Raw genomic sequence first — 13,828 nt, 5'->3', positions numbered from 1 at the left:
CGGGTTGAGAGGGAAGAAAAGAAACACTGGAGGGAGTAGAAGAAGCGAGAGGGAGAGAGAGAGAGAGGGATCAATAATAATGTGAGGGCGATTCCCTTCAATTTGCAGTTCCAGCAGAAGAATGGACGAGCACTGCGAATCGACCAGTCAGCGCCCGCCAGAGCCCTGCGAAGCCCGCCTCCTCATTGGTCAGCGCCCGCGGGATCCTGGGGCTTAGTCACAACACGTGACCTGCAGCGGTCGGTGACGGCGAGCCTAGTCGCTCGCCCGGATTGGCGAACAAGGGCAAGAAAAAGAAAAAAGGATGTGATCCCAGGCCTAATTATTGCCGAGAGATGCATCCAAGATATGCTACTATATCGCTATCAGAATCTTACTTTTTTCCGGGGCATTGCCTGGCTGGCTACCGTGGGAGTTCCCCTCTCTCGTAGTGGTCTGTCTGTCTTGTCTTGTCTTGTCGTCACCCGTCACCATGACTGCACTACTGATGATCGTTACCAGGCAATACCGATTTACAGTACCTGTAATTTGCAGCTGCCCGCCCGCTGCCTGAGGTGTGCCCCTCCCTCAGCCCTCGTCGTCCTGCTCTTTTTTCCTCCCGCAACCCAAAAATTTCCCCTCCTCGGGTTTGCTTGTTTTGATTTTGCTGCTTGCAGAAGGGGCCCTCGATCCACTTGCTGTGGCCCCGGCGACCAGCTCCATCTCCCAGGGCGTCAACCCCAACGCACAAATCATTGCCGTTGTTTTTCGAGGCCTCGCCTTCTACTAACTATAGCCGGCCACTCAGAGTGCTGCGTGGCTGTTCCATTGAGGTTCTTTGAGCTTCTTTCTTTCTACCATTTGACAAGGGCTCGTCGCGGATCGTCGACGGAACAACCACTCTTAGAACCATGACAGCCTGACCCCTGGGCACGGTTCCAAACTATCTATAGCTTCCCAATAGCTAGACTACCTTTCCCCGTAATGCAATGGAAGCATTGATCGACAGATATGCTTCATCATCTTTTCGCCGATCGAGGCGGCTAATACTCCTCGATTTTGTCGGGTATCTTAGTGGCACCGGCAACTGAGACATGACGTAGTGCCCTTCTTGAACTACTAGTAGAATATCCTGGAATAATGGTGCGTGTCTTGTGCACGGCAAACCCATTAAGATGAGATGGGAGTATTTTAATATTCCTCCAGTTCAACGATACTTTCTTCCTCCACCTCATCTTCTTCCTCATCCTCCAACTCCGCATCTAGATCTAACACCTCGTACCGCATAGCGTCGCCATGCAGTACGCAGATCGCCCGGCGACCGCGTCTGCTGTTGACATCGACCTTTATTGGCCTTCCTTTTCCCTTGGCGCCAACGAAGGTATGTTTGACGAGGCCCGTAAATTCGGAATCAGGAGACAGGATGTCTACGGCCGTCGCAACTGTCACGAAGTCGTGTGACGTAGACTCCTGTAGGCTATGGTAGCCAACGGCGAAAGGCGTCAGGGACTCGGTGGTCGCGTCAGTCTTGGTGGTCGATGCACGTTGGAAAGGGAGACTGAGAAGATAGGGTGTTCCTTCTGCAACGTGTGTTAGCGAAACCAAAAGGAACATTCGGCCTCAAGGACGTGGCATACTATTGTTCGACCAGAGGACTACGACCGTATCATCCTCAACGAACTGTACTTGTCGGATTTCTCCTTCTTGAAGATCGAAAGCTCCGGTAGAGGTGCTTCGAGTAGAACTGACCCCATTTTCGGAGTCCAATTCGACACGGTAGAAACAGACTGAGAAAGTCAGTACAGCATAGACAGCAGGCCATTATGACAGGGTTATCCTTACGCAGATGCTTCTTCTTGATCGACCTTGTAGCTATATAGATCACACATAGCCCTTTCTTGTCGGTGTCCTGGTCACCCGATAAGCAACAATTGTCACAGCAAGCATCTGCAGCGCCTTACCTCATTACACATGACAACATCGATAACATCTTTGTCACAATCAGGATGGAGATTCAAAGGCGATCGGTGGAGAATTCCGCGGCGCTGTGTCAACGCAATATGTCCAAAAACTCTCTCAAACTGCAACCCCAGTCGCTTCGTCAAGTCGTTCATCTTGGGTAGGTCGACCGGATTGGCCTCAGAGTCATCACTCTGCTCGAGCAATTTTCTAAATGTGTCATAGAACGACCTGTCATGGCCCGTTGGAGCCCACTTATCTGAAGCTGTGGGAGGTGGCCTTGACATTCCCATCATGGGCAGTTGCTGGATGAAATTCCGCAACTTGCTCTTGGTGAGAGCGCCTCTAATGTACTTCAGAGTGTGCGGGTACTCAACCATATCGGTCTTCTCCATCAGTTCGTCCAGAGTTTGGGACATTGGTTCCGCGGTTTGCATATCTATCTCGTGGCGAAGCCATCTGGAAAAGGAATTGAATTGAGCCAGTTCCTCATTGGCGTTAATAAGTATGTGGTGAGCAAGAAGGTGAAGACAATCAAGGGTCTCCACGATGGCTGTCAAATCTGACGTTTCCAGGCCGAGAACTTCACTCAGTTTATAAAACTTTGATAGCCCAATCAACCGGCTCAGTAATACTTCACATCTTTCCAAAGCCGGAAGAAGGCACTCGTGGGTTAGCCGTCGGACATTTTCGTAACCACTAGAAACAGCTTTTTCCCATCTCTTATGTCCCTGCCATATTGTCAGTATGATTACGGTCTATGAAGCGAACACGATAAGCATACCCTTTCGCCGACAATATCCACCAGAAACTCCCTCAATGGTTCGAAACAGTCCCCAGTAACCACCAGATGATACGCAGCAGTAACAAAATCACAGTGGCATTTCTCTTGGAGATCCTCATTGATACTGCGCATGTACCGTGCCGGTAATTCTTGAGCATTCTTCCATTCAAGCTCAATCTGCCTCTGCACCTGATTTATGTACCGTAGCAGGTTCTGGAGTTGAGTTGTCTTATGTGCAAGGAGAGAAAGGTATCTTCCTGATCTGGTGATGAAGCGAAGATCAAGGGTAAAGAGGTTTAAAGTACCCGAGGGGGCCTCCGGCGCCAGCGCCAATAATGCGTGAGTCGAGCTGAGCGGATGTGAGGCATGTCGAAGGATCTGGCAAGGACCAGAATTTCCAACAGTGCCTCCAATCTGGAGAGAGCCAATCTCGAAGCAGTCAAAGATGCGAAGGTGAACAGTCCCATCGTCAAAGCCTACCAGCAACACGTCCACCGCGTCACTGGTAACTTTCGAGATAGGATGGAATATGGCATCGATAGATGCTCGAGAGCTGAACACGTCATCACTGGAGACTGTTAGCAGGATGAATGGCGCACTGCAATCAGAAAACAGATAACGCACTCGCTCCCTGTTGCTGGTAATGTGCTCAGCTTGGGTAGTGAAGGCTCGACGTCGAGTAGTGCTAGCTCTCTCGGTAGATCGGCCTTGAGCAATGCTGCTGCCTTGGACGGATGATTGTCCGGAGACAATAAGTCATCGACGCTGACTTGTCCAGCAGCCTCGTGCAAATGCCGCTGGGCGGCTTTGCTGTCGGTGAAATTTACTCCCCACCCTAAGCAGGTCACCTTGACAGGATAGGGTGCTTCACCCTCGGACCGATAAGCAGGATAATGGTGGACCGTTTTACCACTGTAAGCGCTGATGACGCGGATGGTGTTGTCGGCACAAGCCACCGCAAGCAAATGACCTGCCGGTACATCAGTATCTGCATTAGAATAGGGTTGAAGAGAAAGTTGGGACTGAAACGTGGTCAGTCACCAAGAAAGGAAGCGACTTACCAGTATTCTTCCATCTCAGCTCTCGAATCTCGCCACCACCGTCATCCTCATCCAGATACGGATCGCCCTTGAAAGAGCCGCCAAGAACCTTTTGACCGTTCAGACGGAAGACGCGTAGTTCATCGTCCTCAGTAGCCAGCGCGATGAGATCCATGGTGGGACAGTAAGTCAGCGTGCTCGCCTTACATCTTGCGGGTAAGGACTTCTCCCCGACAGGCGTGAGCTGCGGCTCAGGGAGCGGCTGAGAACCATTGTCTTCAGCCATGTTCGTCGTTCGGGCCTAGCCCATTCTACAAAGGGAATGAGATCAATTGCTGTGAATGCCGCCCTTCTGTTCGGTCCTGTTGTTGTCTTGGTTGGATTTCCATGGTGGATAGCGGGAGCTCTTGGCATGCGGGTGTTTGTCGCGTTGGTTTGGCTCGCGCTGATCCACTCCCGCCTATTGATTACTGGTAGTACTCAAAGCACTCTTGCAGCAAAGTATGTAATTCTCTATTACACATAAGAGTTTCAAAATGTGTCAAGTATATATTTACTTCAGATTCATTGCCCCGTTTTGGTGATCGCTAATTCTACCCGCTCAAACGCAACACTATTACTATATACAAAACTCTCCATATTCACATCATGTGCCAATCTCTAATAAACCTGGATTCCTAGCAATTCGTATACCACATTGGGTCAGATATCTTCACCAGACCCAGATTCTATCATGGTCTTCAGATAACTCAGCTCGTCCATCATTTCGCGCATTGCTGCAGACTGACCCAGTAACGAAAGTCTGCTGAACGGGTCATAGTTCTTGCTGGGCGCACCTGTTTCTTTGTCATGATGGGCTGCTGTATCCCCTTTCACATCCTCAGAAAATTGCAGCGAAGAAGGGTCAGGACTTTGCAAAAGGCCGAGACCTTTGATGGACTCATCTCCTCCGAAAAAAGCCGCGTGTCGCTTGGGGTTGCTTTCCACGCGGTCCTCATCATCAATATAGAGTCCCGGAATGTCAAGATCAGAGGGCGATAAGGAGATTGTAAGGCGAGGAAGAGGGAGGTCCAAGCGAGGTGAATCGCCCGCGACTGAAGTAGCCGCTGATCTAGAATTGACAGTAAGATGAGGGGTGTCCGGGTCACTCAATTCAGCAGGTATAGAGGCCTTGAGGAAGTCCATGGTCTCAGTGTTGTCGGTAGTAGAAGACAACTGAGCATCATAATTGAAAGCAAATGAGCGTGTCATAGACCCAGGGGATAGAACATCCGTATCCGCGCTCCACTCGGAAAAGTGACTTCGTTCACACACCGAGCTACCAGCGACAGACTCAGTATCAGTGAAATCAGAAAAATGGCTGCCCAAAGCCTCCAGATCAAGAGCCTTCTGTCGGGCATCAATGTCCCGTAATGCTTCATCCATGACTGATGATGGCGAATTTGGCAATGTTGGGAGTCTCTTCTCGCTGGAAGTGAAACCGGTCGGAGTAATGGCAAAATCGGACGATGAAGGACCGATCGCCGTCGGCAGCATGGATGGTGATTCCAAGGGAAGAGATCTTCTATGAACATTCAGGTGTGCCCCCTGGGTTGTGGTATTTCCAGAGATCCCGCTTCCTGGCTTTGCCTGCAGGGTCAGAGGCGCCCTGTGCAAGCCGTGCTCCGCAATCTTTGAGCTCAGGGCCCGTCGATCTTGGATTGTTAAAGGCATTGAGCGGCGATCTCCAGATGTGATGGGTTTCTGGAGTAGGATGTCCGCTGGATGCTGGAGATCTGTGTTGAGATGAATGGACGAGGAGTGCTCGGAAGCAGTGCCCAGATGAGCCCCAAGATGGGAATGCTCTTCATGTCTGCCAAGGAATAGGCCTTTGAGCCCATGGGTGGCAGCGGGTCTGAAGGCCTGTCCCTCGTGATCGTCCGTAGATCCAAGATCCGGCGAAGATGTGTTCCAGTGGCGGAATGCGGCGCGAAGACCTCTTGATCTAGGCGGGGACACAGAACGAGCGGTTTTGCACCCAGCTGCTCTTGATGCATCCAGGCCTTTCACCTTTGGCGTTGCACTACTAGGCTGCGATGTGCCTCGGTGAGTGATGATACCAAGAGGGGACGTGCTGAATGACCAGGCTGGGGTTGGTTGTTGCAACAGCGGAGGAGACGTGCGAAGACGAGGAAGCTTTGGCTTCGGCGGCTCTCGAGGATTCATGTACTTGTCATCGGGGTTCATAGTTCGTTGATCCGCTTTCTGTAGGCTGGGACTCCTCGCGTGAGTGTGAGTGGGAAACGTATCGGGGAGAATGACTGGGACGTTGAGAACATTGACCGGTTGACCCGGTAGGAGAGGACAGTGCGTGGTCACAGGCTCAGCTTCATTGTAGTATTCCACATCGTCATCCAACAGGTACTGAAAGAAACATTAGACTGGATGCTCTGAAAGGGAACCTGGAGAAGAAACATACATAATACCAGTAAGTGCCGCCCATTTTGAGCCCTCCAGAGCGTGCTGGAGTCATATGCGTTGAGGAGCCGTCGCACACTATGTTATAAAAAGTGTGACATCCCCTCCACTGCCCGGCGCCAACGCGCTTATCCCTTTCCATGATATAGGGCTGGGTGAAATTATCCCATGACCCCAGCAGCTTAACCGATTTGACATGGGGGTTGGTGCAACTGCACACGGAAGTTAGCAGACTCCTAGACTGGATTTTTCGGGAGCACGTACAGAAGAAATGTCATCAAAGTAGTCGAAGCCATAATTGCAGTATAGCAGGCTGTCAATTGTTGAGTGTGCAATGAAATATCAATTAATAATATATCGTGAAAGTAATTCGCAATTGAAGCGAAGTCAATGGTCTAAGTGAAGCGCGTATTATATAGGGACAGCAGAGGCAATGAGAATGTCCTAGACCAGCCAGGACAGAGTCAGTGACAGTAAAAAGCGAAGGAGCGTCTTAGTGGTTGGCGGATAGCCGAGTCGGGCTGTGTTCCTCGAAAGACTCGAGCAGTACAATTGAACGGATGCGCCTCGCCGCGCGGTTGGGAGGACAATAATATAAGATTTGAATGAGGCTCAAAGGCACAGCGCCATAACAAGCCAGCTGCGTTCTGACACCGACAGTGGGCAATGAGTGTTGGAGATCACTGTATCATTAGGCGCGGAGATGCGGGAGTTAAAATTGGATGTTCTTAGTCGGGAGATTGCAACGTTCAACCACGGCCAATGATGCAAGCTGATGGTAGTAGGAAGCGCCGACAGAGCGGAGACTGCACCGATGAACGATGATGAGAGGCAGAGCAGAAAATTGCGGCGCTTGCTGCCGGAGTCGGACGTTTTGTACAAGGCTTCTTAAGGGATTCCACACGTGGTCCAGACGGGTCGGTGACAGCCAGGCTGATCCGGCCTCCAGGCGTAGAAGGCAGGGACAGATCCAATCGCAGTATGATAATCACCAAATAGATGAATGCAGTGTGCGTGGCGGCGAGGTTGAAATTCAAGAGCTGAATCGACCGTTCGTCCGGCGCGCTTATCAAGGATCCACTGGACAGGGCAATAACCACGTCACGAAAGGGACTCCCCCTGCAAGCGAGGATAATCGAGGAGAAGGTTTCATGGCAACAGGAGGGAAGGCTAGTGAAAAAAGGACGCGATGAGATCCGAACATGGTTCCTGGGATATTCGATCCACCCGCCAAAGACTGGGAAGATGCTGATCCCTCCTGGCGAACCAGCGTAGCCTAAGGGACCACTATGCCGTCTAGTCGGAATTTAGTTGGTGGGGCCCGAGAGAAGCCCGAGTGATTAATATGGATGGATCACAAAAACAGCCAGCCACGAAACCGATCCGGTGGTTGACTCGTTGACTCGAGCGTTGTTTGGAGTCTTGGAGACACCGGCGGGTGCAAATTCCACGACGGACCGGCGCTACGTAACCGCTTTCGGCCGCGGTGGCTGGTGCTATGACCATACCGTACCGTATCCAACCCTGCTTTGCCACCTGAGGCTGGTGATCACCTCTAGGGTCAACTAGTACACGAGATCCCTACTGCAGCCTTGTAAGCGAGCCTGTAAAGTTACTATTCTCATCCGGAATTGGGTTCCGCATGCTCTCACCGAGTCATCCAAGGTCACTAGGAGGTGGAAGCCAGGGCAACGCCCAAAGCTGTCGCCGAGGGTGCAACTGAAGCGCCGACCCTTTCCAGGGCGGATGAGGGGGGACAGTACCGTACGCATACACGCCGATCGCATTTCTCCACACCACGTGAGAGGCCCGCAGGTGGTCGAGGGAGAGCCAATCTTACGGTCACGTACCTGTCGCCGTCTCGCTTCATCCTGCCTCTGCAGCCGCCAACCATTGTTGATGCATCTCTCCTGCATCTTCCTGCATCTCCCCGGCTCCATTGTCTCCAAATCATCCTCCATTGTCCTGACGACCGGCGGATTACAACAGACAACAGAGGCATGACGAGCCGAACTGACAAGGTGATTTGTCAAGTCTCCCGACCCGAGTGCTTCCTTGGACTAACGAAACTAGCACTAGGACAGGGGTCTAGGACAAGGCCGGTGATCCATCCTCACGGACCAGCGCGCCTACGCGCCCAGGGGACTGCCTCTCAACCAATCAATCTGCCAGTTCCGGATTCATATAGATAAAATTTCAATGGCTCACTGGGCGCCTCTGGCGGCACCCCCTGCAACCAGTCAGTGTCCTTAACTTTCGGGTGCTGGGCAAGTAGGATCGATCGTCCCCCGGGAAATTGAAGGTTTGGACAACAAATAGTCGGAGGCTAATGACAGTCAATCACACCCCCTAGCCTTCAGCATCTCTGACAGATGGCTGTCACCTCGGGCTTACATCCTTATTGGGCCGACCAATCGGTAAACCATGTTCAAATTGTGAGCAGTCCATTTGGCGGGACTACCCGGAGAGCGACAGCTGGACTTGGCCCAGAGAAGCCGTTAATCATTACCCTCTACGCGATTCAAAAAGCAAAGACAGCTGGGAGCAACCGATTAAATTGTTACGATCAGAGATTCTGACCAGTCACAAGGATCTATCTCGATATGGGTTCTGGTCTCGGGCAAGCCAACGGCAACAGGGCGCTTGCTGCGACGCGTTTCATTCCAACCCTGCCGCTGTTACACAAATGACAGGGTCGACCAGATGAAGGACACAGTCTAGACTCGCCCTGGCCAACCCCCAAGGACCGAAGAAAAGCAAAGCCCCGAAGGCAACGGAAGCGTTAGCGATAAGTGACAAATGAAACGAAAGAACAGGGTAGATCACCTCCCCCCCTCCTTCACTAAAACGCGTCCTTTTTATCATACTTCCTGTTCACGGCGCCAAGGACGCATTTTAGAATGCCCTCCGCACTCAGCGTCTGCCCCCGATCACCCCTCCACGGCACGGTATCCACAATATCCCGGATACGGCCCTTCTGTTGCATCTCCCCCAGGTTGTCATCCAACTCCTGCAAATAGGCCGTGGCGGCGGCATCGTTTCCGACCTGGAAGAACTGGATGCCTACCTGCCAGGGCACGGCCTGGAATTTGTCGCTATCCAGTCTCTCCGCGACATCAGCAATGATACTCTCCGCGTCGTCCGTAAATGCGCCATCCGTAATGGCAATGATGTTCAGCGGCTTCATTAGCTGTGTCGAGTCACACGACCCATCGCTTTTCGCAATCGCTTTCTCCAGCTCTCGCATATAAGGATCGAGAATATCGTAAAGGCGTCGACCAAAGGGCGTCGCACCCTGTGGATGCACGCTGCCAAAGATCTCGCGAACATTGTCCGCTGTCGTAATATTCAGGTATCCCCCTTTGTTCCTCCGGCCTCCGTCGCGGCGATGGTTCAAAAAGTAGACGTCGATGCCATCCTGGTCGTACTGTGTGCAAATCGGGGCGATCGCGGCAATAGCATCTTCCGCCTCCTTCCAGCGTCCTTCCCACAACATGCTTGAACTGTCGTCCACGACGAAGATGGTATCGAACTCCCGCAAGAATGAATATGGAGTATCGCTGCTCGTCGAGGTGGTAGATTGTGCAGGTAAGTGTGACGAATACGGCGGAGGAGCCCACGGACTTGGGGTTGGGGCCTGGGGTGGACTGTTCATGGGTGCTTTTCCCAGTGAGCGTGAAGCAGTACCTGGGTTCCTATCCCCAGGCAAGGAGTAGCGCATATGTCGACTCTGTCGAGAATGAGAGTGACCCATATCGGCTGATGCTTGACCCTGAGTCTGGTCCTGAGAGACTTGATCCCGGTCTTGGTCTTGATGCTGAGAGACGGATAGCTGAAAAGTTGGAGCTGGGCCTTGACCCTGGTTCTGAATCTGATCTTGGTCCTGATAAACGTGCTGCTGATAAAAAGGAGCTGTAGTCAAATCCCGACTCTGATCCTGACCTTTATCCTGATCTTGCTGACGACTCTTCGAGCCGCGTCTCGAAAGTGAGCGACCGAAAGGTAGATGGAAAGGCATGTTCCAAGTCAGAAAACCAAACAGGAAACGACGTGAGTGATATAAGACCTATGACAAGATCACACGAGGTAAGTCCTATGCAAGTAAGTTGAACACGGATGAAAAAAACGATGACAACACACTCACCCCACCATCATCATCATCATCATCATCACCACCACCATCACCAAGACTCATTAAATAGTCTCCTCCTAGAACTCAAATCCGGCAAGCACAGCCCATCGCCAAGGCAGATTCCTATTCCCTCCAGAGAAGAATCCCGTAATACCATGGGTACTAGACCTACGTAGAGATGGGAATACACTACTAATCGGTACAATTCCCCAGTTACTACGACCTATACGGAGGAATGGAATAACCCCGGAGGGGAGGGAGCAAGCCGTCTCCACAAGGCAGAGCAGAGCAGAAAAGCAAAGCAAACTGCAAACTGCAAAGACAGCCTAAGGCAGATATCTCCCTTGTAGACTAGTAGGTAGACATGTGTCATTGTATCACCTTCACACTTTGTTTGTGTCACTGCCCCCCACCTCCTCCCCCTCCCTTCTCCCATCCCGAATGATACCATGCAAGGGAGATCGATTACCCACTACCTATATTCTATCCCATGTTCTGGATGCATTAACCCATGCCTTACAAGGAAAAGGAAAAGAAAAGTACCGCACCTGTCTACTGCAAGCAGACAGGGATGTTCAGGGTTCTGAGTGGGGAGGGAAGTTCATGGAAAGGCCAAGGTTAAGTAAGAGGGAGGGATGGAAGGGGGCTGTGCTGTGCCCGAACCAGAGTATATGAAGAATCGGGGTCGGATGGGTAGGTAGGCGCCGCTGATTTATTATTCCTAAGGCTAGGGCATGGAGACAAGTGCCGTGTGTTACTGTCCACGGTGCAGGGTACAGTGCACTGCCTTGTGAAAGGGTGGGTGGTTCCGTATGACAGGTAGGCTTAGACTGCGGGGTGGGTGGGCGCACGGCACAGCCTCGTTGGGTCTGGATCAATGAATGGATGGATAGATGGGTGACAGGGGATCTAGAATGAAAGGGATTGGCAATCGATGATTATGAGATACTGTGAGGTAATAATTTTGTCATGTACATCCTTCCTCAGTAAATTGTCCAGATTTTGTATGCTGAGTGATACATTGACTGTTCCACGTGGCCTGCCACTGAATGTTCTATCGTCATCGGATGTTCGCAGCGTCACGCCACTTGAGTTGAATATGTATTTTGAGCAGGGGCACAGGCCAGCTGCGGCACTCCCGTGATATATTGATTATCATCGCTTACAGTGACACTGTCCTCTGGCAAGACCAGTGCGTCGAATTGACCGTTGCTCTTCAGGATCTCGATCAAGGCTAGAGCCTGATCAATGCCCATTCTATTTCCGATAAGGTTGAAGCAGTCAAGCACCCATTTGCGTAAGGGGTGGCCCTTCCCTCGGGTGATCCCCGCCATAGCCAGCGGCCAGAGGAGTACCATGCCGCGAATAAATCCCTGATGAACAGGTATCTCATCCAAGGCGGCTGTGTCAGAAAGTTCGGTCGCCGTTACAAGGGCATTATCGCTGAGATGATAGGGCACACTGGCGCAGATGTCGCTGGCGAGTTGTCGGGCTGTGTTGCGGATCTGCGCGGCATGACTGGCAAGATCGGTGGACAGTGGCGATCCGGCGTTTAATTCTCGGATACATGTCAGGATGAGGTCGCTAACGATGATCCGGGCGACCCGGTAATGATTCCACGAGCTGCAGGCCCAGAAGTCACTATAGATGTGATACCGATTATTGTACGGCCGAGGACCCCAGCTGAATTGAGGACAGGGGCCTTCGACAGTGGTGTATGCAAAGTTCTCTGGTTGGGACGTCAGCCATGACATAAGCTCGGCCTCAATACTGTAGGCTTCCTCAAGCATCTTCTTCCGATCCGTCAAGATCTTTTCGTTGATATCAGCTCGCAGGTTGGATAGTCGGCCCATGGTTGTGATTAGGCGGTCGCCATAGGCCATGGACTGCGGTCGTAGAAACATGGCAACCTTGGCGCAGTGCAGAACAGACTCGGGGACCCTGGCTTCTTTTTGCAGACAGCTGATAATCTTTGCAAGCTAGTTAGCCAGTATGCCCGACGTCGAATGAAGGGGGAATGGAAGATTAAATCCGTACAATTTGATATCTCAGCTTCAAGAAAAGCTGCAGCCCCTGTTCTTCCTGAAGTTGCTCTACACCTCGCAGCTCGAGCAAAGCTGCAGCCCCGTCGATATGATTCGTCCAGTTGTCGATAGCTCGCGCCCCCCTACTAGTAACCACCTAGGACATGTTAGGTTCCATGTGCACCAAACCCTTGCAATCGACTTACTTCAAAGATAGCCAGCATAAGCACGGCCGCAAGCGTGGCGTTATACTTTGCCTGCTGCTTATCCGAAACAGCCGAGGTGAGGAGCTGCAGCGCACGTCCATACTCCTTCTCTGCGGCGACTTTCATCGCGGTAGACTTCCTCGCGCGGGAGAGCATTGCCGTCCCAACGGATGCCAAGCTAGCCATCATGGCCTTGTGACTGGGCGATGATGTAGGTGTGGCCTCTTTCTCCGACCAGAGAGGCCCAATCCAAGTATTTTGCCGCAGGAAGAAGCAAATGGCATCGTCTTGAGTGGGTTGGTATGATGGCTGCAGGACTAGGGAGTGTCGAATGATCTGCTGCTCCAGCCCTTGCGGGGACAAATACACGACATCATCGAAGCGAACCAGATCACTCTCCAGATATTGTGGGGACAGGGAAACAAGCTCATCAAAGCCCAGCAGAATCTCACTGGCTGACGATGACGCTGGGGCCGGACTACTACTAGCGGTGGTAGTGCGACTGTCACCGAGGGTGATCATTCCACTCTCCGGGCTTGGTTTTCTAGAAGCCTTGGCTTTGCGCGCCGTTGTGCCAGACCGTGCCTTGCGGATGACCTGCTGACTCTCGTCCCGAAACATTAAGGATAGTTGGTCGCGGTATCCGGGGCAGCTCCGGTTCCCCTTGGCGCATTGTGAACAGGTTGGACGGCCTTGGTCGCACCGGATCTTGCGAGTCCGGCACTCGCCGCAACCTTTGCTTGGCTTGCCGCAGAAGACCATAATAGGCGAGCGGGGTGTGATTAAAAGGCGGGAGAAGTATATAGTCCGCGGATCTGATCAGAGAAGCGAAGCGGGGAGGTAGACTTGCAGCTGAATCGGGTAACCAGTGCGAGGCTCAGGGGGGGGGGGAGAGCCTGCTGGAGCCCGACTTCTTTTGTATAGAAGGTACTTGAATTGGGTTCTCGAGAGATTTCGAGCTAGGTACAGCTCGCTCTATCTATCGAACATGGAACACGAATTCTCCGATGGACAGGCAGATCGAGAATGAAAGGAAGCTTGAGGCGATGAGACGATGAGGCTGCGCTGCCCGCTGCCCGCTGCCCGGATGCCTGAGGCGCAGAAACCCCGCGCCACGTGCCCCTAACCTGATTGAGTATGCCTTGCGATGGCAGCTTAGTTTAGCTTCAGTCTAGTCTAGTCTAGTCTACTGTGCAATCGGATCAAGTTGGGAAATTAATCAATTACTGGGCGCTGGCTACATATAA

General features: G+C 52.1%; 5 protein-coding genes across 5 annotated transcripts; 1 reads left to right on the top strand and 4 right to left on the bottom strand.

Moving 5' to 3' along the window:
* The first annotated feature begins 303 nt into the window (after window positions 1-303).
* On the top strand, window positions 304-1,032 carry BO94DRAFT_51742 (uncharacterized protein). Its single transcript, XM_025609994.1, has one exon. The coding sequence runs from the start codon at window positions 349-351 to the stop codon at window positions 892-894; it is 546 nt and encodes a 181-aa protein (XP_025468152.1). The 5' UTR covers window positions 304-348; the 3' UTR covers window positions 895-1,032.
* A 138-nt stretch (window positions 1,033-1,170) lies between these two features.
* BO94DRAFT_464883 (putative anaphase-promoting complex component Cut20/Apc4) lies at window positions 1,171-4,048 on the bottom strand (the record flags this gene model as incomplete). The annotated part of the gene is made up of 7 exons (XM_025608088.1): window positions 1,171-1,559; window positions 1,617-1,766; window positions 1,822-1,888; window positions 1,941-2,669; window positions 2,723-3,290; window positions 3,347-3,692; window positions 3,784-4,048. 7 exons carry the CDS (start codon window positions 4,046-4,048, stop codon window positions 1,171-1,173), a joined length of 2,514 nt encoding a protein of 837 aa, XP_025468151.1.
* A 397-nt stretch (window positions 4,049-4,445) lies between these two features.
* Window positions 4,446-6,777, bottom strand: BO94DRAFT_51731 (uncharacterized protein). Its single transcript, XM_025609988.1, has 3 exons — window positions 6,484-6,777; window positions 6,221-6,431; window positions 4,446-6,165 (listed from the first exon to the last, which is right to left on the bottom strand). The coding sequence occupies exons 1-3, from the start codon at window positions 6,513-6,515 to the stop codon at window positions 4,465-4,467; spliced, it is 1,944 nt and encodes a 647-aa protein (XP_025468150.1). The 5' UTR covers window positions 6,516-6,777; the 3' UTR covers window positions 4,446-4,464.
* A 2,284-nt stretch (window positions 6,778-9,061) lies between these two features.
* Window positions 9,062-9,874, bottom strand: BO94DRAFT_464546 (uncharacterized protein; the record flags this gene model as incomplete). Its single annotated transcript, XM_025608072.1, has 1 exon — window positions 9,062-9,874. The coding sequence occupies one exon, from the start codon at window positions 9,872-9,874 to the stop codon at window positions 9,062-9,064; it is 813 nt and encodes a 270-aa protein (XP_025468149.1).
* Window positions 9,875-11,055: 1,181 nt separating this feature from the next.
* On the bottom strand, window positions 11,056-13,782 carry BO94DRAFT_574800 (Zn(II)2Cys6 transcription factor). Its single transcript, XM_025615038.1, has 3 exons — window positions 12,582-13,782; window positions 12,389-12,532; window positions 11,056-12,330 (listed from the first exon to the last, which is right to left on the bottom strand). Exons 1-3 carry the CDS (start codon window positions 13,341-13,343, stop codon window positions 11,431-11,433), a joined length of 1,806 nt encoding a protein of 601 aa, XP_025468148.1. The 5' UTR covers window positions 13,344-13,782; the 3' UTR covers window positions 11,056-11,430.
* Between the last annotated feature and the right edge of the window lie 46 nt (window positions 13,783-13,828).

Source organism: Aspergillus sclerotioniger, assembly GCF_003184525.1.
Source record: "Aspergillus sclerotioniger CBS 115572 chromosome Unknown BO94scaffold_12, whole genome shotgun sequence".
Taxonomy (NCBI): domain Eukaryota; kingdom Fungi; phylum Ascomycota; class Eurotiomycetes; order Eurotiales; family Aspergillaceae; genus Aspergillus; species Aspergillus sclerotioniger.
This window is presented reverse-complemented; position numbering and strand designations above follow the sequence as displayed.